The sequence below is a fragment of the Ahaetulla prasina genome, chromosome 17, assembly GCF_028640845.1.
Source record: "Ahaetulla prasina isolate Xishuangbanna chromosome 17, ASM2864084v1, whole genome shotgun sequence".
NCBI lineage: Eukaryota > Metazoa > Chordata > Lepidosauria > Squamata > Colubridae > Ahaetulla > Ahaetulla prasina.
This window is the reverse complement of record NC_080555.1, coordinates 5,751,106-5,773,061: the sequence shown is the minus strand read 5'-3', so window position 1 is coordinate 5,773,061 and position 21,956 is coordinate 5,751,106. Positions and strand designations below refer to the sequence as shown.

Below are 21,956 nucleotides of genomic sequence, written 5' to 3'. Positions count from 1 at the left end.
TCCGTTTGTGCAGAAGCACCCCCGATTCTGGCGGAGAGATAAGAACAAGGGAGAGAAGGAAGCCGCCTTTTCATGTTTTGGCAGGAGGAAGGAATCAAGGAGAAGACGCAGAGAGATACCGTTTCGCTTGAGCGAACACCGAGAGAGCGCAAAGATGGGTTGTGGTGTTGTTGTTTTTAATTTATGGAGGAAGAGGGGGGCGAGGTTTCAAGGTGATGTGAAAAATCAGAGGAAGTGCAAAATATACACCTGGCACCTGAGCAGAGCTGAGCTTCCTGGGGTTGTTGTTTTTTTTCCCTCTCTTCTTCTTGTGGTGGGAAGAAAGATTATTATGATTTTTTTTTTCCTGTAATTTTTGGAAGGGTTAGACAGCTTAGCTTGCGAGTGAAAAAATTGTGTGTGTGGTTGTTTTTTTTTTTAATTGCCTGCTTGAGATGGGGATCTGCATAAGCTAAATTCCTTTAGCTTTGATCTCTCCCTGCTTTTTTTATTTATTTTTTTCCTCCTTCCTCTCTTCCTCAATTTCTCTTTTTTTCTGAGTAGCTTTGATTGGGTTGCTGCCGACTAATATAGATGCGCTGGGATGTGTAGCTCTTTTCTTTTACTGGTATTATTATTATTATTATTATTATTATTATTATTATTATTATTATTATTATTATTATTCATTAAACATGAAACTCAGTCAACTGGACATTTAAAAATGCATCACAAAAATGCTAATAGTTGATACGGGTTGCTGCCAGCATCCTAGGTATCAACCAATTACCATATTATTATTATTATTATTATTATTATTATTATTATTATTATTATTATTATTATTATTATTATTATTATTATTATTATTATTTATTAGATTTCTATACCGCCCTTCTCCCGAAGGACTCAGGGCGGTGTACAGCCAAAATAAAAAAACAAACAATATACAATTAAGAACAAAATTAAAAAACTTATTATACAGTTGGCTGAAACTTTAAAACATTTAAATCTAAAAACCCGTTAAAATTCATATAAAATTTAGAAATATAAAATTTAGAATTTAAAATATAACAAAAACTTAAGCCAGCCCTGCGCGAGTAAATAAATACGTTTTCAATTCGCGGCGAAAGGTCCGAAGGTCAGCTATTTGGCGTAAACCAGGGGGAAGTTCGTTCCAGAGGGTAAGAGCCCCCACAGAGAAGGACCTTCCCCTGGGGGCCGCCAGCCAACATTGCTTGGCGGACGGCACCCTGAGAAGTCCCTCTCTGTGTGAGCGTACGGGTCGGTGGGAGGCATGAGGTAACAGTAGGTGGTCCCATAAGTACCCAGGCCCTATGCCATGGAGCGCTTTAAAGGTAATAACCAAAACCTTAAAGTGCACCCGAAAGACCACAGGCAGCCAGTGCAGTCTGCGCAGGAGTGGTGTTACATAGGAGCTACGTGGAGCTCCCTCTATCACCCACGCAACTGCATTCTGGACTAACTGAAGCCTCCGAGTGCACTTCAAGGGGAGCCCCATGTAGAGAGCATTGCAATAATCCAAGCGAGAGGTAACCAGAGCATGAGTGCATAAGGCATCCCGATCAAGGAGGGGGCGCAATTGGCGAACCAGGCGAACCTGATAAAAAGCCCTCCTGGAGACGGCCGTCAAATGATCTTCAAACGACAGCCGTCCATCCAGGAGAACACCCAAGTTGTGCACCCTTTCCCTTGGGGCCAATAACTCGCCCCCAACAGTCAGCTGCGGCTGCAGCTGACTGTATTGGGGTGCCGGCATCCACAGCCACTCCGTCTTGGAGGGATTAAGCTTGAGCCTGTTCCTCCCCATCCAGACCCGTACGGCTTCCAAACACCGGGACAGCACTTCAACAGCTTTGTTGGGGTGGCCCAGGGTGGAAAAGTACAGCTGAGTATCATCAGCGTACAGCTGGTATCTCACCCCAAAGCCACTGATGATCTCACCCAACGGCTTCATATAGATATTATTATTATTATTATTATTATTATTATATAATATATTGGGCCTCTGCTGGCTCGGACTGCTAAGACAGTCTGTTATTAACACAGCTGCTTGCAATTACTGCAGGTTCAAGTCCCACCAGACCCAAGGTTGACTCAGCCTTCCATCCTTTATAAGGTAGGTAAAATGAGGACCCAGATTGTTGGGGACAATAAGTTGACTTTGTATATAATATACAAATGGATGAAGACTATTGCTTGACATAGTGTAAGCCGCCCTGAGTCTTCGGAGAAGGGCGGGATATAAATGCAAATAATAAAAAATTATTATTATTATTATTATCTCTTTTATTCGTTAAACATGAAACTCAGTCAACTGGACATTTAAAAATGCGTCCCAAATACCATTGACTGGTTACTAATGGTTGATACGGGTTGCTGCCAGCGTCCTAGGTTTCGACCAAGCGTCTTCTTACCTTGTTTCCCCCAAAATAAGACCTCCCCTGATAATAAGCCCAATCGGGCTTTGGAGCACATGGCAATAAGGCCAAGCGCTTATTTCAGGGTTCAAATAAATATAAGACAGGGTCTTATTTTCGGGGAAAGGTGGTAAAATATATTGATGTTCCGAGTAGCACGTTTTTTTTGCAGTTCTGCTGGCGTTATTGCAGCAGCTGTAATTTCTTGATGTTGATGATGATTATCTGCTTATCAAGCTGTTGCTAACTCCTAGACAGATTTTTTTTCCCTCCTCCCTGAAGTTTTGTTCCCAGTTTTGTTTTTTAGCTCTTCCAAGTTTATCCCTGTTGCTCCATAATTTTTTCCTGGTCTTTTTCTTCTTCCTTTCCATCCTTTTCAATATCAGTAGGTAGCTCTAGAACAGATAAACCGAGTTTTATCTCCATCAATCTCTTCTACCTAGAAGGGTTGGGAATTTCCGGGTTTGCTAACGATAGAGAGAGGCATCCGTTGGGGTGGGCAAAAATTTGGGTCTGGGCTCTAGGGCTTCCTGGATTACAGAATAAACTGATGTTTGCGGTTTGTAGCATGTTTTGCATCGTAACATAACCAAAGAGGCTGGGGAACTACCAGTATGTTAAGGCATTGGCTTGGTTGGTTAAAACCAGCTATTTGTGCAAAGTGGGAACGGAGGCAGAAGGAAGGAAAGAAGAGAGGGAGAAGGAAGGAAGGAAGAAAAGAGGGATGGAGGGAGAAAGAGGGACTGGGAAGGAAGGAAGGAAGGAAGGAAGGAAGGAAGGAAGGAAGGAAGGAAGGAAGGAAGGAAGGTGGAGGGAGGGAGAAAGGAAAGAAGGAAGAAAAGAGGGATAGAGAGAAAGTGGGACTAGGAAGGAAGGAAAGAAAGAAAAGAGTGCGGATGGAAGGAAGGGAGGGAGAAAGAGGGAGTGGTAAGGAAGGAAGGAAGGAAGGGAGGGAGGAAGGAAAAGAAAGGAAAGAAAAAGAGAAAGAAAAAAGTGTGAATGGAGGGAGAAAGGAAGGAAGGAAAGAAGGAGTGTGGATGGAGGGAGAAAGAGGAGGGAAGGAAGGAGAGGGAGAAAGTGGGACTAGGAAGGAAGGAAGAAAGGAAAGAAAGAAATAAAAAAATAGAATAGAATAGAATAGAATTTTTATTGGCCAAGTGTGATTGGACACACAAGGAATTTGTCTTGGTGCATATGCTCTCAGTATATAAAAGAAAAGATACGTTCATCAAGGTACAACATTTACAACACAATTGATGGTCAATATATCAATATAAATCATAAGGATTGCCAGCAACAAGTTATAGTCATACAGCATAAATGGAAAGAGATTGGTGATGGGAACTATGAGAAGATTAATAGTAGTGCAGATTCAGTAAATAGTCTGACAGTGTTGATGGAATTATTTGTTTAGCAGAGTGATGGCCTTCGGGAAAAAACTGTTCTTGTGTCTAGTTGTTCTGGTGTGCAGTGCTCTATAGCGTCGTTTTGAGGGTAGGAGTTGAAACAGTTTATGTCCAGGATGCGAGGGGTCTGTAAATATTTTCACGGTCCTCTTCTTGATTCGTGCAGTATACAGGTCCTCAATGGAAGGCAGGTTGGTAGCAATTATTTTTTCTGCAGGTCTAATTATCCTCTGAAGTCTGTGTTTTTCTTGTTGGGTTGCAGAACTGAACCAGATAGTTATAGAGGTGCAAAAAGGAAGGAAGGAGTGTGGATGGAAGGGAAGAAGGGAGGGAGGGAGGAAAGAAGAGAGGGAGGGAGGGAGGGAGGAAGAGGGAGTGGTAAGGAAGGAAAGAAGTATGGATGTATGGGAGGGAATAAGGAAGGGAGGGAGGAAGGAAGGTACATGTAAAGGGGATTTCTGTACAATATGATCCATAGCTGATCTTATGATCTTGGGGGGTCTCTGTCTGCTTTCAAAGCGAAGGCAGGGGGTCAGTGCTCCCATCCTGCTCCGCCCCACTGCTGCTTTGCTGATGCCAGACTGCCAGGAATCCTGGGTTGGCGGGCGGTGGGGTGGGCGGGGAGCCAACAGATGGCGGGGGGAAGTCCAGAAACCCAAACTATACTCCCACTGCCTGCCAGAGACATTGGTGGGCCGGACGAACACCAAGGCCATCAGCCTGGGAATGGAATGCCGCCGCGCGGCCATCGCCCAGCCGGCCAAGCAGTAGAAGAAGGGTTACCAAAACAAAATGTTTGAAATCAGACACCAAGGAAGATAATTGGGGAGGGGAGGGGAGGGAGGGGGAAGGAGCTGGGAAAAGGGGGAAAGTTAGTTAAGGCTGTTTTCCTGGCCAAACCTCAGGGTTTTTTCTTCTTCTTTTTTTTCTATTTTGTAACCGCTTGGCTTTAGTAAAAAATATTCCTTTCACCAGGAATGCAGCCGACGGCTAAATGACCCAAGTCACTCCCCCATTGAGCCAGATCTGCAGTAAGGATCCACCTGGGGGGAAAAAAAACCGGGATCAACCTCCTTCCGTAATAACTTTTAACAGAGGGAACAAGAGATCCCAAGCTCAATACTCTGCAGAGCGCTTGAGATCTCCTGGCCAGCCAGATCCACCACCGGTCCAGCAAACCCAGAGTGACAGCAAGCCACCCAGCCTGGCTGTCAGCCGTCGGGCTCTGCCACCCATCCCTGTTTGCAATGCTGTTGTAACATTGAACGGTCACTTAAATGAACTGTTGTAAGTGGAGGACTGTATTTGAGTCTTTGAAGCAGGGGCGTAGGAGGACCCTGTAAAATATTCCCTCCCCCCACCCCCGGTCAAAGTTTTATTATGGGGAAGGGCCTGGGACCCTGATGTAGAGCCCAGCCTATGCCATCTGCCACATTAATTTAGGGTCTGCCAGCCCAGGCTGGTGGGGGGATGGCAGGAAGGGGTCAACCCTTAAGGATTTTTTACTAGTTACTTTTATTTGGGGGGGTGGGGGGGTTTGATTATCTTCAACACGAGCTCCCTCTGGTGCCTGCTTTAGATTACTAGCAGGTACGAGGGTCCTTTTTATCTTCTTATCATTTATCTTATTCCGGAAGGATTTGGAAGGAAATTGAGCACTCTCCAACTTTAAAGCTTTTTTATATATATATATAAAAGCTTTAAGGTATACATATAAACATTTATATACATATAAAGTATATATATAAAGTATATATGTATATGTGTATATATATACACATATATACACATATATACACACAGTATATATATAAAGTATATATGTATATGTGTATATGTGTGTGTATATATATATATATATATATATATATATATATATATATATATATATATATATATATATATATATATATATATATATATATATATATAAGTCTTTAGTTATTCGGGTTTCTCCTGCGTAAAATTGGAAGTGTCTTGGCGATGTTTGACGAAGTCTCATTCGTCATCTTCAGGCTTCAGCTTCGTGCTTTTGGGACCTTTTGGGGTTCGTGCTTCTTTGTGCTTCTGGGACCTTTTGCTCCCAGAAGTACGAAGCTGAAGCCTGAAGATGACGAATGAGACACTTCCAATTTTACGTGGAGAAACCCAAATAACCAAAGACCTATACAAACACCATGAAAACCTCAGAAAACAAATATGTATATATATATATATATATATATATATATATATATATATATATATATATAAATATATATATATATATATAAATATATATATATATATATATATTTTTTTTAATATCAGATTTTTTGGGAAGGGGGAAGGATTAAAAAGGAAAGAATTTTGAAGAAGCTTGAAAAAATAAAATAAAGGAAGTTTCCTTGTTTAATATCCCTTTCTGAAGCTTTATAAGGGCACGAGGATAATGGTAGTACATTCCTAAAATATGCCTTAATCAGTTTATCCAGATTTATTTTGGGGAGTGGCCAGGCAGTGATTATTTAATTTGGGGATTTAAAACAAGAGATTTAAAGGGAGTTGGAAGCAATGAATTACTCTACCCATGAGAAGAGCAAGAAAAGAAAAAGAAAAACGAGGGAAGGAAGACACAGGTATGATTTGCACTGGACCAGTAATCTCAGACTGGGCAATTTTTAAGATGGGTGGACTTCAATTCCCAGAATTCCGCATGCACCCATCTTAAAAGTTGTCTAGTTAAAAGTTTTCTAAATCTACACTGATTTGTGTAAATCATTATCTCGTCTGCAGGATTGATTGAATGATTTGCCGAGAAAAGTTGATAGATTTTCCAGATTGAAGTATCAATAATTTCTGTTGGATTGATGTATTGTTGCTCAAAAGTGGCTTGAACATGCAACGTTTTGCAGCATTCGCACAACACGCTAAACCTGGGTTTTAATCTGGGTCAATTTGGAGTGGGGTTATCAGGCCGTTTAAAAGAAGCCCCCTTGGCTAGTTTATGATTCAGGGCCCTGGAGAAATCTCGAAATAAGGAAATTCATTGGCTGGGTTAAAAGGTGTTGTGTGAATGGCCCCTGAAGTTTTGATTTATTTATATTTCATCTTTGCCATTCAGGAGAAATTTTAAGATTTGCTTTTTGTAAAAAAAAAAGGGGGGGGAGGGAAATTTCCTCTCAGGCAAAGTTCATGCATCACGCTCACCCCTATTTTTCTGCAGGTGGAAGATAAATTAGCCTGTTGTCTGCAATCATGGTTTATTGATTTAAACCATGGTTAAATAAAAAGATATCTTCACTGGCCCTAGCATACTAGTTTTCCGAATTGTTTTTTATTTCATTTCATTTCATTTCATTTCATTTCATTTCATTATTTTATTTTATTTTATTTTATTTTATTATTTTATTTTATTATTTTAATTTAATTTGTTTTTTTTTTAATTTTTGTTATTTTATTAACCACCACTGGCTGGCAGAAGAAGTCTTTCCATATTATTAATCAATATTGAATTAATATTAATCAAGATTAAAATGTCATATTATTAATTATTATTTTTTTGCTCTAGCCAATCAGCGGCTAAGAAATTCAATTTCTCCACCCCTCGCCCGTGGAACTCGAGTTAAAGGGCGGGGTTTAGGGAAAGGGGCGGAGCGTGACCAAGAATGTTACTGCGCACGCGCGCCTCTCCTCTCCTTTCCTTTCTCCCTATTTGTGTTTACCTCCGCGCTTTCCCGCTCTTTTCGCCTTCCTTTCCTCCCGCCCCCATCCCCGCCGTTCTCCTCCCGCCTATTATCTCCTCTGCGCACGCGTCCGAGAAGAGGCTCTTCCTGCTTTTCCGCCCTCTCTTTTGCCCTTAACGCCTGGCTGCGCAGGCGCGGGCGTCCTCCCGCCGTCGCGTCAGGGGTTCTTTAGGCCGCGCTTTGCCTTCTCCGCCGTTTTTTGGAGGGGGGGTCTCTGCGCAGGCGCAATAGCTTCATAGCTTTTTTTTTTAAGTCTCGGGTCACGCATCATTGGGGAGGCTGTGGGGGGCTTGCGGTCGCCATCACCATGGGGTAAGGGGGTTGAGGAGGGGAAGGGCTGGAGTGGGAGGGGGGGAGGAAGGATCCGCGAGGGGGATATAACGTTTGAGGAGGGGCCACAAAGGGGAGCTAAATATAGGGGGCTCTGGGGGAATTTGAGGTAATGGGTGGAAAAGCCTGGCCTGAGGGTGAGAAAGGATGGAAGGCCAGGCTATAAATTGGGAGGGGCTCTGAGGGGATAAAACGAAAGAAAAACTGGGTGTGGGGTTGTCAGGCTCAAGATGTGGGGGAGGGCAGAAGAAGAAATTTTATTCTAATTTATACAGCTGCCCACCTCATAGGTAGTTTTAGTATGTGCCTTAGGGTGGAATTGGTGGTGGTAATGGGGGGGGGGGTCGGTGGGGGCTTATATTTTAAATATTCAGCAGAGTTTGCCTGGGTGGGGGGTGGGGAAGAGAATGTTTCAAGTCTTTGGAGGGACTTCTCCCTCTTCCTGGCCTCCAGATGGTGCTAAACTACAGTTCCCATCCTCCACAGCCAAAGGGGGCATCTTACAAAGTCAAGGGGTTGGTTTGGGTTGAAAAGAGGATATTGGACAGGGGATAGATGATAGATTGCTAGTCAGAGAGACAGACAATAGATAAGTAGATAGATGACAGACAGACAGAGGAAAGATGATAGATAGATAGATAGATAGATAGATAGATAGATAGATAGATAGATAGATAGATAGATAGATAGATAAGAGAGAGAAGATAGATAAGAGAGAGAAGATAGATAGATAGATAGATAGATAGATAGATAGATACTGTGTTTCCCCGAAAATAAGACCCTGTTATATTTTTTTTTACCCTGAAATAAGTGCTTGGCCTTATTGCCATGTGCTCAAAAGCTCGATTGGGCTTATTATCAAGGGATGTCTTATTTTGGGGGAAAGAAGGTAGGTAGGTGGGTAGGTATATAGATAGATAGATAGATTGATTAGAGGCAGACAGACAAAGATTAGAGAGAGAGAAACAACGATTATACAGGTAAAGAGATAAATGGATAGATAAGAGAGATTGAAAGAGATGGATATAGAGATAAGAGATAGACAGCTGGGTAGGATGGCTGGATGGATAGATAGAGACAGACATGATGGCTGGATAGATTGGATGGATGGATGGATAGACAGACGGATGACTGGATAGATAGGATAGACCCGTGATGCCGAACCTATGGCATGCAGAGCCATCTCTGGGCACACACGCCATTGCCAGCTGCTCTTCTGGTTTACTGCAGTCAGCTGGACTTCGTGGGCTCTGGAAAACAGCCTGAAAACGGCCAAAAAACAGACCATTTTTCAGCCTGTTTTTCAGGGCCGTTTTTTGGCCTTTTACAGGCTGTTTTTGGGGCCGTTTTCCAGGCTCTTTCCAAGCCTTTTTCTGGCCATTTTCCGGGGGGTTTTCAGGCTGTTTTCGGACCAAAAACACCCCAAAATGGCAAGAAAATGGCCTGAAAACGGCCCAAAAAACAGGTATGCATGCCGGCCAGCTGGTCTCCAGTTTGGGCACTCAGTGCCGAAAAGGTTCCGCATCACTGGGATAGACAGACATAGACAGTCATAGACAGATATAGATAATAGATGTAGATATAGACAGACATAGATAATAGATGTTTTGCCACTTTTTCTGACCTTTCTTGCCACAATTGTGAAGTGATTCACTGCAGTTAAATGAAGAGCAATTCATTTAACAACTGCAGTTAAGTTAGTCACACGGTCGTTAAGCGAATCTGGCTTCCCCATTGACTTTGCTTGTCAGAAGGTCATAAAAGGGGATCTTGCATGATCTCAAAACATAGGTCATAAATATGAGTCAGTTTCCAAGCATCTGAATATTTGATCACATGAGATTGGAGAATGTTGCAATGGCCGTAAATGCGAAAAATGGTCCTAAGTCACTATTTTTCTGTTCATGTTGCAACTTTGAACGGTCCCTAAATGAACTGTTTAAAGTCGAGGACTACCTGTGCAGTGTGTATAGAGCCTCTTACACCATCTACCAACCCTGTTCTCGCATTCTCAAGTGACCCCCTAGCCAAGCACACACAGAACGAATTGGAAAAGGTGGCCTTGCTTGAACTTTTGAGGGGTGGAAGGGTTGCAGGGAGGTTAAACATATGCTTCTAGCTTGAAAGCCCCAGAGCTGCTGACTCATCAGCCTGGCAGAAAGTTTGAATTTTTTTTCTGTGTGTGTGTTAAAAAAAGGAACATTTCCAAGGCATATTTGTATGGGCTTGCAGCCGTAAGAAATGAGGGGGAAAAGTTATAGGATCAAAGCTGTGGGAAGCCTAGATTCCTGGTAAGATTTGCTTCCTTGATCTCAAAAGCTGCATCGCGCACATTTTGAATTGCCGAGGAACAGTCTCCAAATTAAAAAAAATAAGAGTTAAAAGCGTTTCAGATGATGAAAATGAAGCTGCATTAAGGAAGTAGAGTCCGAAGCTTTCACTTGTTTATTCACAACCTTTTTAGAACAAAAACTACACATTTTAATTGGCTTATTCCACAGAAAAGAGTAGAATCGAATAGAATTCTTTATTGGCCAAGTGTGATTGGACACACAAGGAATTTGTCTTGTTTAGTTTATGAACTGGGGACGTTGTTAATCAGGGATATTTTATTCTTTCTTGCTGTAATAGAGAGAAGCTTTTGATTGACAGCTTTAGAAGGATCTATGGGTTCTTGACCATGGTCAAGGTGTCTCCTACTTTAAGAGTTTATTTTATTTTATTTTACTTGGATCATATAACTGCGGGAATGCTGCAACGGTGATAAGTGGAAGCATTGAAGACGAGTTCCTTTTTTTGTAATTTTGAGCATTCATTAAACAAATGGCTGTAATCTGAGGACTACCTGAATTTCAGGCCTTTGTAGAAAGTGCAGTCTAGAGTTACAACAGTTCAGTTACAACATCCTGGAAAAAAAGCGACTTACGAGTGTTTTTCCACATTTATTACCGTTGCAGCATCCCTATGGTCACCTGATCAAAATTCAGACGCTTGGTCACTGACTCATATTTACGACGGTTGCCGTGTCCTAGGGTCACCTGATCCCCTTTGGCGACGTTCTGACAAGCAAAGTCGACGGGGGAAGCCAGATCCACTTCACGACCGTGTGACTAACTTAACTGCATTGATTCGCTTAACAACGGTGTCAAGAAGGGATGTAAAACGGAGGAAAAATTCACTTAACAACTGTCTTGCTTAGCAACATAACTTTTGGGCTCAGTTGTGGTTTTAAATCGAGGACCACCTGTGTGGTGGAAGAAGCCTTCATAGATGGGGAACTGTTCAGTTCTGTTTGTGTGTTGTGTCTTAGCATTTCAACCCTCCTGGTTGCAGAGGAAGTCCAGTAAAGGGAAGGAGAAGAAGCAGAAACGATTGGAGGAGCGGGCAGCCATGGATGCTGTCTGTGCCAAGGTTGATGCAGCAAATAAAGTGAGTTTTTTTCCCTCCTTTTTTCTATTCCACGTCTTTATTATTTTACCATGCAAAGTATGCCTTATCTTCCAGCTTCTTCCTTGCGGCAATAAAAAAAACCCCTTGTATAAAATCAAATTAATACAGTTAAAACCTGGGGAACGGTGCAGTGCAGCCGTGTCCAACCTTGGCCGCTTCAAGACTTGTGGACTTCCAACTCCCAGAATTCCCATAGCTGGCTGGGAGTTGAAGTCCACAAGTCTTAAAAGTTGCCGAAGTTGGACACCCTTGATGTAGTTAGAAAAGCAATTTGATTTCCAATTCCACTCAACGCCTCTGTCTTAAAACTTGAATGGCTTTACCCCAATAATTGCAATAATTTAGAAATGCATGAGGGATGTGGTGGCTCAGTTAAGCTGGCTGAGGAATTCTGGGAGTTGAAGTCCACAAGTCTTAAAAGTTGCCGAAGTTGGACACCCTTGATGTAGTTAGAAAAACAACTTGATTTCCAATTCCACTCAACGCCTCTGTCTTAAAACTTGAATGGCTTTACCCCAATAATTGCAATAATTTAGAAATGCATGAGGGATGTGGTGGCTCAGTTAAGCTGGCTGAGGAATTCTGGGAGTTGAAGTCCACAAGTTGCCAAGGTTGGAGATCCCTGTTCTTGTCCAACCCCCTGCTCAAGCAGGAGACCTCATACCTGTCAGCGTTCCAGAACAACCCAACTCCAATTAAAAACTCCGAGATAGGCAGTTTCTCAAAGTTCCCATTTATTAGAGTAGGTGTACTGGCACATCTGGGAAAACCTGAATCTGAAGAGTTCTGGATTTTCCCTCAGTAACTCAAAATCTCAAATCCAGCCTCCTGCACCCATCAGCCCAATCATCATCTGTTCCAACTTGAGCCATCTGTGCAACCACTTCTCCTCCAGATGCAGGAACACCATGTCCTTGACCGAAGGGAAGAATGCTATTCTGTCTTAACTACAAACCCTCTATTAGATCCCCCCTCCTATTTTCCCAAGCGCAAGAAGTTGGCAGCATGGAAGTTTCCGGGGTTAATAGGGCTTTCAAAGCTGACAATACCATTCTGGAGAAATGGCTGTCTGGTCTCTTCTTGAAAATGTCCAGTGTTGGAGCTCCCACAACTTCTAGAGGGAAGCCGTTCCACAGATTAAGTGTTCTCACTGTTAGGAAATTTCTCCTTATTTCCAGATTGGATCTCTCTTTTGTGATCCTCCACCCATTACTTCGTGTCCTGCCCTCAGGTGGTTTGGAGGTGGACCCCCTCTTCCTTGTGGCAGCCCCTCAGAGATGGAGCACTGCCTCACTGTTCTTCCGACATTTAACTTTTTAGTTTGCCTAATGACTGACTTTCTTTCTTTGTACAGCTGGGAGACCCCTTAGAAGCTTTTCCCGTGTTCAAGAAATACGACAGAAACGGGTGAGTAAAAAGTCCGTGTCCTTTTTTTGAGAGGAGAGTTTCAAATTCAGGCCTCTCCCTCTGCGATAAATACCGTATTTTTCGGAGTAGAAGACACACTCCCCCCGCCCCCCAAAAAAGGGTGAAAATTTGGGTGCGTCTTATACACCGAATGTATCCAAAAAAGCGAGGCACTGAGGCAGCGATGGTCTGTGGCAATCCTTGCAGCCTGGAACAGCTGATTGGGAGTATTCCGGGAGGCCAATCCACTGCTCGTGCTAAATCAGGCTACAATAATGTGATCATAAGCTGACTTGGCTGTTTGCTATTTGCTGCAAGGACTCAGAGTTTGCAGCCACAATCGCATCCAGAAAGCACACACCTAACTGATTCAGTAGGATTCAATAACTTCTTTTTATATACACTATAACACATGAAGTAAATATACAATACCAAAAGCAGGTTTTCCAACGTCGTAGTAAATAGGAGCAAAACACAAGCAGAGGAGAGGAGTGTCGGTTTCAGTTTTGAGCAGCAGATTAGCACTAGCTCAGTACAGACTCAGCTGCAGAGCTAAGCCACTCCCAGGCTCCTTGCTGTCTCCATCCTTGTTGCTCACACAGCAAATACTGTTTCAGTTTCCAAACAGCCCTCAACACTCTCACACACTGACAGGATGCTAGCCAGATGACTACAGATCGATGCTGGTAGGCAGAGGCAGAATTTTTTTTTTCTTCTTATTTTCCTCCCCAAAAACTAAGGTGCGTCTTATACTCTGAAAAATATGATAATTGCAGAGTCTTAACTCTTGTCCTGCTTGTCGGCTGCTTGGCATTTCCTATCTCGCAACCCCCCCCCCCCTATAATTGCATTTCTACAATGTAATCCTAATTTATGTATTGTTCTTTCGTTACAGACTGAACGTTTCCATCGAGTGCAAACGGGTCTCCAGTTTGGATCCGGCTACTCTCGACTGGGCGTTTGAGCTGACCAAAACAAACATGCAGACTTTGTAAGGCCATAAGGATACCCAGGAATAATGGGAGGCCGGTGGGTGGGCAGCCATGTCCAGTACTTGTGGTATGAGCAACAGGAGGTTCAATCTCACACACTCTGATCCAAGACCCAAAATATTTGATTTGATGTTGGGCTCAATTGTGGTCATAAGTAGAGGATGACCTGTACGAGGATCCGTAGCAAGCAATTTTTCAGCGTTGTAAATTTTGGACGGTCAGTAAATGAATGGTTGTAAATTGAGGATTACCTGTAGTGACTATAGAGACACACTTCTGAATATGTTCATTGTACAAAGGTTGTGTGATGACCCAGGGTGTGACACAAAGGCAACACAGCCAGAGAACCAATATGAGTCCTTTTATTATCACCAACTGTGCCCCCAATGTCCCTTTCAGCTCTCTGGCCTGGAGAGAGAGCTCTTCCACCAACCTGTAATAGTCTTTGGCTGACAATACTTCAGTCCCAAACGTTGTAAGCAGAAAACTTCTAACAAAAAATCCAAAGGCAAGACCAAGTAATTAATCCGGCAGGGCAAGCAGCAGAGGGAATTCCAGAATTGAAGTAGCACGGCAGTAAATCAAACCAGTTGGGAGGATGCCAGGATTTCAGATAAATACCAGATGAACTCAGTGTTTGTTCCCGACAACCGCCTCTCCCATTAGCCTTACCTTTAAACTCCATCAGAAGCTGTGCCTTGTAAAGAGGATTGGGTCCCTTTCCTCCCTCTTAAGCCACCCAACCCACATTGCTCTCTTCTCCGTTCCTCCCTGCGTTGCCTAGGATGAGGAGAGGGTGGGCCTTGGTCTTCATCTGAACGCCCACTCCCTTGTTCTACCTCTCCCCTGCTCTGCCCAGCCTGACTTTGCCCTTCCCCAGTTTCTTCCACAGCCAATGGAGCCACTCTCACTCTCCCCTTCGGATTCAGACTCAGACAGGGGAATGACAGGTTGTTGATCCCATCCTGAAGGATCGTCTCATTTCTCTCTTTTTTTTTTCTGTCCTCCTTCAAAGGTATGAGCAGAGCGAGTGGGGATGGAAAGACCGGGAAAAACGGGATGAAATGACCGACGACCGGGCTTGGTACTTAATCGCTTTGGAAAATGGCTCCCTTCCTGTGGCGTTCTCGCATTTCCGCTTCGACGTTGAATACGGAGAGGAGGTTCTCTATTGGTAGGGCTTCCCACTTGGAATTTCAGCAGCTGGATTGCCAGCTTCATAAGGCAGAAAGGTCCAATGGAATGGAATGGAATGGAATAGAAAAGATAGGATGGGATGGGATATAGAATAATAATAGAATAAATGAGTGGAATGGAATGGAATGGAATGGAATGGAATGGAATGGAATGGAAAATACAGAATGGCATGGAATAGAATGCAGAAAAAATGCAGAGTAGAACAGAACAGCAATAGCACTAAGACTTATATACCACTTCACAGTGCTTTTACAGCCCTTTCTAAGCAGTGTACAGAGTCATCCTATTGCTTTAACAGTCTGGGTCCTCATTTTACCGACCTTGGAAGGATGGAAGGCTGAGTCAACCTGAAGCCCCGTTAGGATCAAACTTCAAGCTGTGGGCAGAGTTGGTCTGCAATTCTGCATTCTAACCACTGCGCCATCATGGCTCTATGATGGAAAGGAGAATTTGCCTGCAAAAGAAAACAAAAATCTGCTGCGTGCCAACCATGCCTCCTTAATGTGACCCCCCCCCCAAGTGTGTTTCGCATGACCCCCTTATTTGGCACTTCATCAGTTATTTTCATCTCTGGTCGGTCTTCTCTGTTTCAAGCTTATCAGTCACTGAATCCTCAAGCAAGCTTTCAGTATTTAGTGTTTAAATAGTCAGCAACCGCTGACGTCAAAAATAATGTGGATTTCTCGCTTGGTTGAAGCTCTTCCCTTTCTCCTAAATAGAGGCAAAGGCTTTGGAAGGTGTTTCCAAATTCGGCATTTTGTACCTCAAATGGCAATAAACAAGATCATAGATGGCTGTTGGTATTTGCTTACTTATTTCTCTCTTTCTTGCCCTAGCTACGAAATACAGCTGGAAAGCAAAGCAAGGAGGAAAGGCCTCGGCAAGTTTCTCATCCAGATCCTGCAGCTTGTGGCAAATAGGTAGGGTTGTGCTTTCCCATTTTTTCTGAGCTACAAATCGACCCCAGCCACCCTGGAGGATCCCTGCAGATTTTATTCTGCTAGTAGTTGCTGATGGTAACAAGCCAGCGCTGTCCGAAGACACATTCCGTGGTCATGTGGCCAGCATGATGACATGGAGGTGCTGTGACCTTCCTGCCAAAGTGGTACCTATTTATCTACTCTCATTTGCATGCTTTTCCACCTGCTAGGTGGGCAGGAGCTGAAGCGAGGACGGGAACTCGCCCCGTCGCGTGGTGTTCAGATCTCAAACCTGGGCTGTTGATTTTCAGCTGACAAGCCCAGTGTCTTAACTGTTGAGCCACAGTGCCGTCAGTCTTATTGGGGCAATGAGATTTATTGATGTTTAACAAGACTTAACTCTCCACATTAAAACCTGTGATATTCCAACCTGAATGTTACAGTTTTAACTTAGCCAGGCGGACTCAACATATCTCTCATTTATTCTTCACTAAACTAACATCTCCACAATTGATATATGCTGAGGAAATACAGTACTGCAGTTTTTTACAGTCCTGCAATCATGAGGTCTAGAGCCATGAGCCACAAGCAAAACCAAGCGCACTAACACATATCAGATATAAAAGAACACAAGATAATTAATTCCCAAACATGGATGCAACCTTTAACACAACATCTTTGTTACTAGTTCCTTCAAAATGCTTGGATTTCAAAACAGGAGTTTGACCTCTACTCGAGCCATGAGTACTGGATTTGATTTGTTAAGATTTACAGTGCTGTGAGAATTACTGTATTTTCGGAGTATAAGACACACTTTTTCCCCTCCTAAAAGAGGCTGAAAATTTGGGTGCGTCTTATACTCTGAATGTAACCCTGCGTGCGGTGCCCCTTCCACACTTTGCCTGCTTTAGTCACTGAAGCTCCCTCAGAGGATCAGCTGTGCTTTTGAAGCTGTTTTTCAGCCCCTACGTGAGTGAAGCGATCTTCCGTGCTTTGCCTGCTTTTCTAATTGCTGCTCCCTCCGACAATCAGCTGTGCTTTAGAAGCTGTTTTTTAGCCCCAACCAGCCCCAACCTCAAAACCAGTCAGCGAACTAATGTGCTGAAACTGACCAGGCTAAGGACACTAGCCAGATGAATACCTGGTAGGCAGAATTATTTTCCCACCCCCTATTTTCTTCCCCCAAAACTCCAAAACGTATGGTAAAATTCAGTGCCAATAATGCTTCCCGTGCCACGTGGAAAGGGAATAGGATCATTCTTTGATAAATACATTGAAGTGTGTTTAATTTCTCTTTTTCTTTAGAACTAAAAATTAATTTAAAAAAATAGAGTAGAATTCTTTATTGGCAAAGCGTGATTGGACACATAAGGAATTCATCTTTCGTGCGTATCCTCAGTGTACCTAAGCAGAATAAAATACATTCATCGAGAATAAAAAGATACAACACTTAGTGATAGTCAAGGTTACTAATAAGCTATCAAATCGTACTAGGAAAAAAATAAAAATAATATAATTGAAAGATACAAGCAACATGGTTATAGTAGTAAGTGGGAAGAGATTGATACCAGGAAGATACTAGTAAAATGAAGCTTTTTAGGAACTGCACTAAATTTTTTGCTTTTTCTTCCTGTTTTTTCTCCTGTCCTATTCCGATGTTGGCTGTCCCTGACTTTTCTCAGCACACAGATGAAGAAAGTCATGTTAACGGTCTTCAAACATAACCACGGAGCCAACCAGTTCTTCAGAGAAGCTTTGCAGTAAGTCCAACATTTGGTTTCCTTATTCTCTCTTTCCAAGGCAGAAAGAAAACTGGATAATTGGGGCTTTTTTTTTTTTATTTAAAAAAAAAACCCCTTTTTAGCGCATCGCCTCCTTGCTTAGATTAGAGCGTTCGCCCTGTTAAAATTATTTTGACCCAACACCAAACCGTTTCCCTAAATACGATTCAACTTCTGTTGATAAAAACACCAGCTGGAAGTCTGTGTATGGGCCTGCTTTTTTAAAAAAATTATATTGTCCTGACGCTTTAGATTTGAAATAGACGATACCTCACCGAGCATTTCTGGCTGCTGTGGGGAAGACTGCTCCTACGAAATCCTCAGCCGGAGAACCAAATTTGGTGAGAGCCAACAGGCTCACTTGGGGACTCAGTGTGGGGGCTGCTGCCATTGAGGTACTCCTTCCGCGCCTTCCGAAATAACTCCGTCGCCCTCCACGTAAGCGTGCCTTCCTCGCAGCTTCTCTCTTCCCCCCACGGCCTCTCCAATTCTTGCTGCGTTCTCAAAAAGTCAAGAAGGGACAGAACTCCTGGGGTTACATGCCGGATCCCAGTATCAGAGATCCCACGGTCCTTTAAATCAAAAGCCGAGATGTACCTTTTAAGGCCTGATCTTACTTACCTGCAGCCTGGAACTGAAGGTGGGGAATCTGCCGAGGGGGGGGGGGGCTGTTTCCCCCCCCCCTCTTTTTCTTTTTTTCCATGGAAAATTGATGATGGGGTTCCTGCCTAAAGGCGTTGACAAGAATTAGTGAGCCTTTCTCTGCGGATGAAGGGTAGACTTTGGGGTTTGGCAGATCAAGGTGATTTGAGATGGTTTCCTGTATTCCTTCTGTGCCTGTTTCCCACTTTCGTGTTTGAATAATTTGCAACGCTGGGTTTACAATTTTGTCGGAGAACTACAGCAGGTTTTGAAAAGGATGTACTTCCTCTAAATCAAATCATTGGGCAGATCTTCGCCGGGTATGTGTTTCAAGGCAACTCTAGTTGTCTGGGCTTATAGGAGGAAGAGGGATCCACACAGATTTTTAGAACTGGATCCCAAGTAATGACATGGTTGCATCTGGTTATATTTCCCTCCTTGTGCATTGGAGGACAATAATCCGCACGAAGGGATCACTCCACGCAGCCTGCTCTCGGTCAGTCCCCAACTAAAGATCTTCAGCCTAACTAAAATGCCATGATTTCTTCCCAGCCAGCTGTGCTAGAAACAACTCGGAGCAGTTTTGTGGTCCGAAAGTTCCCAGTAGAAGCAGTTGTGCAAGAGCAAATCATTCCAGTTCACTAGGAATGTGGTCCTTATTGTTTAGGAAGTTCTCTTGTCCGTTGGTTTTGGAACTAAAAACTCTCAACAGACATGGTCCCATAATAATACATTGGCTTAACCTTGATTTTCCTTTTCGACTGTTTCATTGATGGATTTCTTTCCCCCTCCCCTCCCCCCACCCCCCAAAAAAAAAACGGGGGAGAAAGGTGATTGAGCATGTTGAGTGTGGCATGCAAAATCCTTTACATTTTGAAGCTGAAATAATACTTTTGTATATCTAGTGGGTGTTTCCTCATTTTTTGCCTTTTTTTGGGGATAGTTTTGTTTCACAGAACAAATTTCAAGATAACTACTTCTTATTAAACCAGTAACTTTTTGCTGGAATCAAAAGGGAGCAGCCTGATTTATTTTTAAATGAAAAGGTTAACTGGAGTGGTGGGTGGTGGTGGTGCAGTTTGTCTCTTTTTTTTTAAAAAAATAAACAGTCTGTTTGATCTCCAGTGGGGTTGTAAGTGTATATATGTTCTCAAGTATAGCTTCCCTTGTGATGTATTTCGAGGCTCTTTTTAAGAGTATAACTGGGTGCTCTGCTTTTCCTAAACATTCAAGACAAGGTCTTTTGTGTTGAACAATTGGAGAAGTTTCTTGTCCGTTGGTTTTGGAACTAAAAACTCTCAACAGACATGGTCCCATAATAATACATTGGCTTAACCTTGATTTTCCTTTTCGACTGTTTCATTGATGGATTTCTTTCCCCCTCCCCTCCCCCCACCCCCCAAAAAAAAAACGGGGGAGAAAGGTGATTGAGCATGTTGAGTGTGGCATGCAAAATCCTTTACATTTTGAAGCTGAAATAATACTTTTGTATATCTAGTGGGTGTTTCCTCATTTTTTGCCTTTTTTTGGGGATAGTTTTGTTTCACAGAACAAATTTCAAGATAACTACTTCTTATTAAACCAGTAACTTTTTGCTGGAATCAAAAGGGAGCAGCCTGATTTATTTTTAAATGAAAAGGTTAACTGGAGTGGTGGGTGGTGGTGGTGCAGTTTGTCTGTTTTTTTAAAAAAAAATAAACAGTCTGTTTGATCTCCAGTGGGGTTGTAAGTGTATATATGTTCTCAAGTATAGCTTCCCTTGTGATGTATTTCGAGGCTCTTTTTAAGAGTAAAACTGGGTGCTCTGCTTTTCCTAAACATTCAAGACAAGGTCTTTTGTGTTGAACAATTGGAGAAGTTTCTCTTCTGCCTGAGCACTTTTCTACACATCGCTTTTTAAAAAGGCATGAAAGCTGTTTGGATGGCTTTGGACCAATCACCAGGAGACGGTGAGTTCTAGTTCCACCTTAGGCATGAAAGCCGGCTGGGTGACTTTGGGCCAATTCTTCTCTTTCAGCCCTATTTGCCTCACAGGGTTGTTGTGGGGAAATTGTGAGGTTTGCCGCTGTTGAGTTATTTGTAAAAATAACAAAAGGCAGGATATATAAATAAATCAATAGATAGATTAATAAATAAGACTTTCGCAATTCCCATCGAGCATAGCTGTCTCCACCAGCAAGGAGATAAAAATGAACAGGTCATTTCATGCATCTTCTCAAATTTTGGAGTGCGACGTTGAACAAGCTTTGCCCATTCCGTCTAAAAGGACGGAGCCCTCAGTGAAGGATTCTTTTTCCAAATAAAACAGGAAGTGGGGGGAATGTCCTGAGGTTATGACAGCTGCCAACAAAAATCACATTTCCCCCTCCTTTGGGGAGAAGCCCCTCCTTCCACAGGCCAGGAATTTATAGCATTCTTGCCTATTTTGGGTAGAAAAAGAAGGGCAAAGGAGCCTTCCTTTAAGATGTGAGATCAGTAGTTGTCACACAACTCCAAGGTGTAAATCTTCTAGAAAGTCAACCCCCATCCTGTTCTGGTTAAAAGGTTAAGGTTCCCCTCGCACATAGGTGCTAGTCGTTCCCGACTCTAGGGGGCGGTGCTCATCTCCGTTTCAAAGCCGAAGAGCCAGCACTGTCCGAAGACGTCTCCGTGGTCATGTGTCCGGCATGACTCAACACCAAAGGCGCACAGAACGCTCTTCCCTTCCCACCAAAGGTGGTCCCTATTTTTCTACTTGCATTTTTTTTTTTACATGCTTTCGAACTGCTAGGTTGGCAGAAGCTGGGACAAGTCACGGGAGCTCACCCCGTTAGGTGGCGCTAGGGATTTGAACCGCTGAATTGCCGACCTTATGATTGACAAGCTCAATGTCTTAGCCACTGAGCCACCGCGTCCCCCTGTTCTGGTTAAAGCTTGCCTGATCAAGACAACCCACCACCCCTGCTCGCCTTCCTTTCTCTGTCAAAAGTGCCGGTTTCTTCCGCAGTCGACGCAACTTGTGATATTTTGGGCAGTCTCCAAGGAGCAGGCTAACCTTTTCCTGCTATTGGCATGTCTTCGACTGATGTGTTCCTCCTCATCATTGCGGCCCCAACTGGCAAGGATCTCTTCTCCCTTGTCACTTGGATAAGTGATAGTTTCCTTTTTGGAAGCCAAGCCAAACGGGGCGTTATCTTTCATATCCTCTTTGCTGCTTTAAAAGACATAAGGAGGGAGAGATGCTGGGTGAGCGGAGAGGGAAAAATGGCAGTGAAAGTGGATTGGAAAACCTATTCGGATAGTCCTCAACTTACGACCACAATGGAGCCCATCATTTCCCTGGCTAAGCAAAAGTGTTACCATATTCTTCGGACTACAAGATGCACTTTTTTGTCTCCCAAAAGGGGGCAAATATTGCCGAAGCCCCGCCCACCCCCCTTTTTTTTTTGGCCTCCGCACGCCCTGTTTTCAGGCCTATTTTTTGGCCCAGTTTCCAGTCTTTTCAGCCCGTTTTTGAGGCTTTTTACAGCCCATTTTCAGGGCTTTTTGCAGCCTGTTTTCGAGGCTTTTTGTGGCCCATTTTTTGAGGCTTTGTTTGGCCCGTTTTTTGTCGGAAAAAATGGGCCAAGAAAAGTCTCAAAAACGGGCCCAAAAAAAAAAGCCCCCCAAATGGCCGAAAAAAAGCCCTGGAAACAGGCCGGAAAACA

General features: G+C 43.2%; 1 protein-coding gene across 3 annotated transcripts; it reads left to right on the top strand.

Annotated features, from left to right (window-relative positions):
- The first annotated feature begins 7,508 nt into the window (after nucleotides 1-7,508).
- On the top strand, nucleotides 7,509-19,373 carry NAA40 (N-alpha-acetyltransferase 40, NatD catalytic subunit). Of its 3 annotated transcripts, none has more exons than XM_058160617.1 (8): nucleotides 7,509-7,864; nucleotides 11,215-11,310; nucleotides 12,686-12,738; nucleotides 13,634-13,729; nucleotides 14,746-14,904; nucleotides 15,764-15,847; nucleotides 17,530-17,607; nucleotides 17,881-19,373. In XM_058160617.1, exons 1-8 carry the CDS (start codon nucleotides 7,859-7,861, stop codon nucleotides 18,020-18,022), a joined length of 714 nt encoding a protein of 237 aa, XP_058016600.1. In that variant the 5' UTR covers nucleotides 7,509-7,858; the 3' UTR covers nucleotides 18,023-19,373. The 3 variants fall into 3 exon arrangements, with proteins under 3 accessions (XP_058016600.1, XP_058016601.1, XP_058016599.1); XM_058160618.1 differs by having other exon boundaries at nucleotides 11,192-11,310; XM_058160616.1 differs by lacking the exon at nucleotides 7,509-7,864 and having other exon boundaries at nucleotides 8,316-11,310.
- Nucleotides 19,374-21,956: the final 2,583 nt, after the last annotated feature.

Coding starts and splice junctions, on each gene's coding strand:
- NAA40 (XM_058160616.1), top strand. CDS start 11,152: ATGGGGAACTGTTCAGTTCTGTTTGTGTGTTGTGTCTTAGCATTTCAA. Junction 12,739..13,633: donor AAGAAATACGACAGAAACGG/GTGAGTAAAAAG, acceptor CTTTCGTTACAG/ACTGAACGTTTCCATCGAGT. Junction 14,905..15,763: donor GGAGAGGAGGTTCTCTATTG/GTAGGGCTTCCC, acceptor TTCTTGCCCTAG/CTACGAAATACAGCTGGAAA.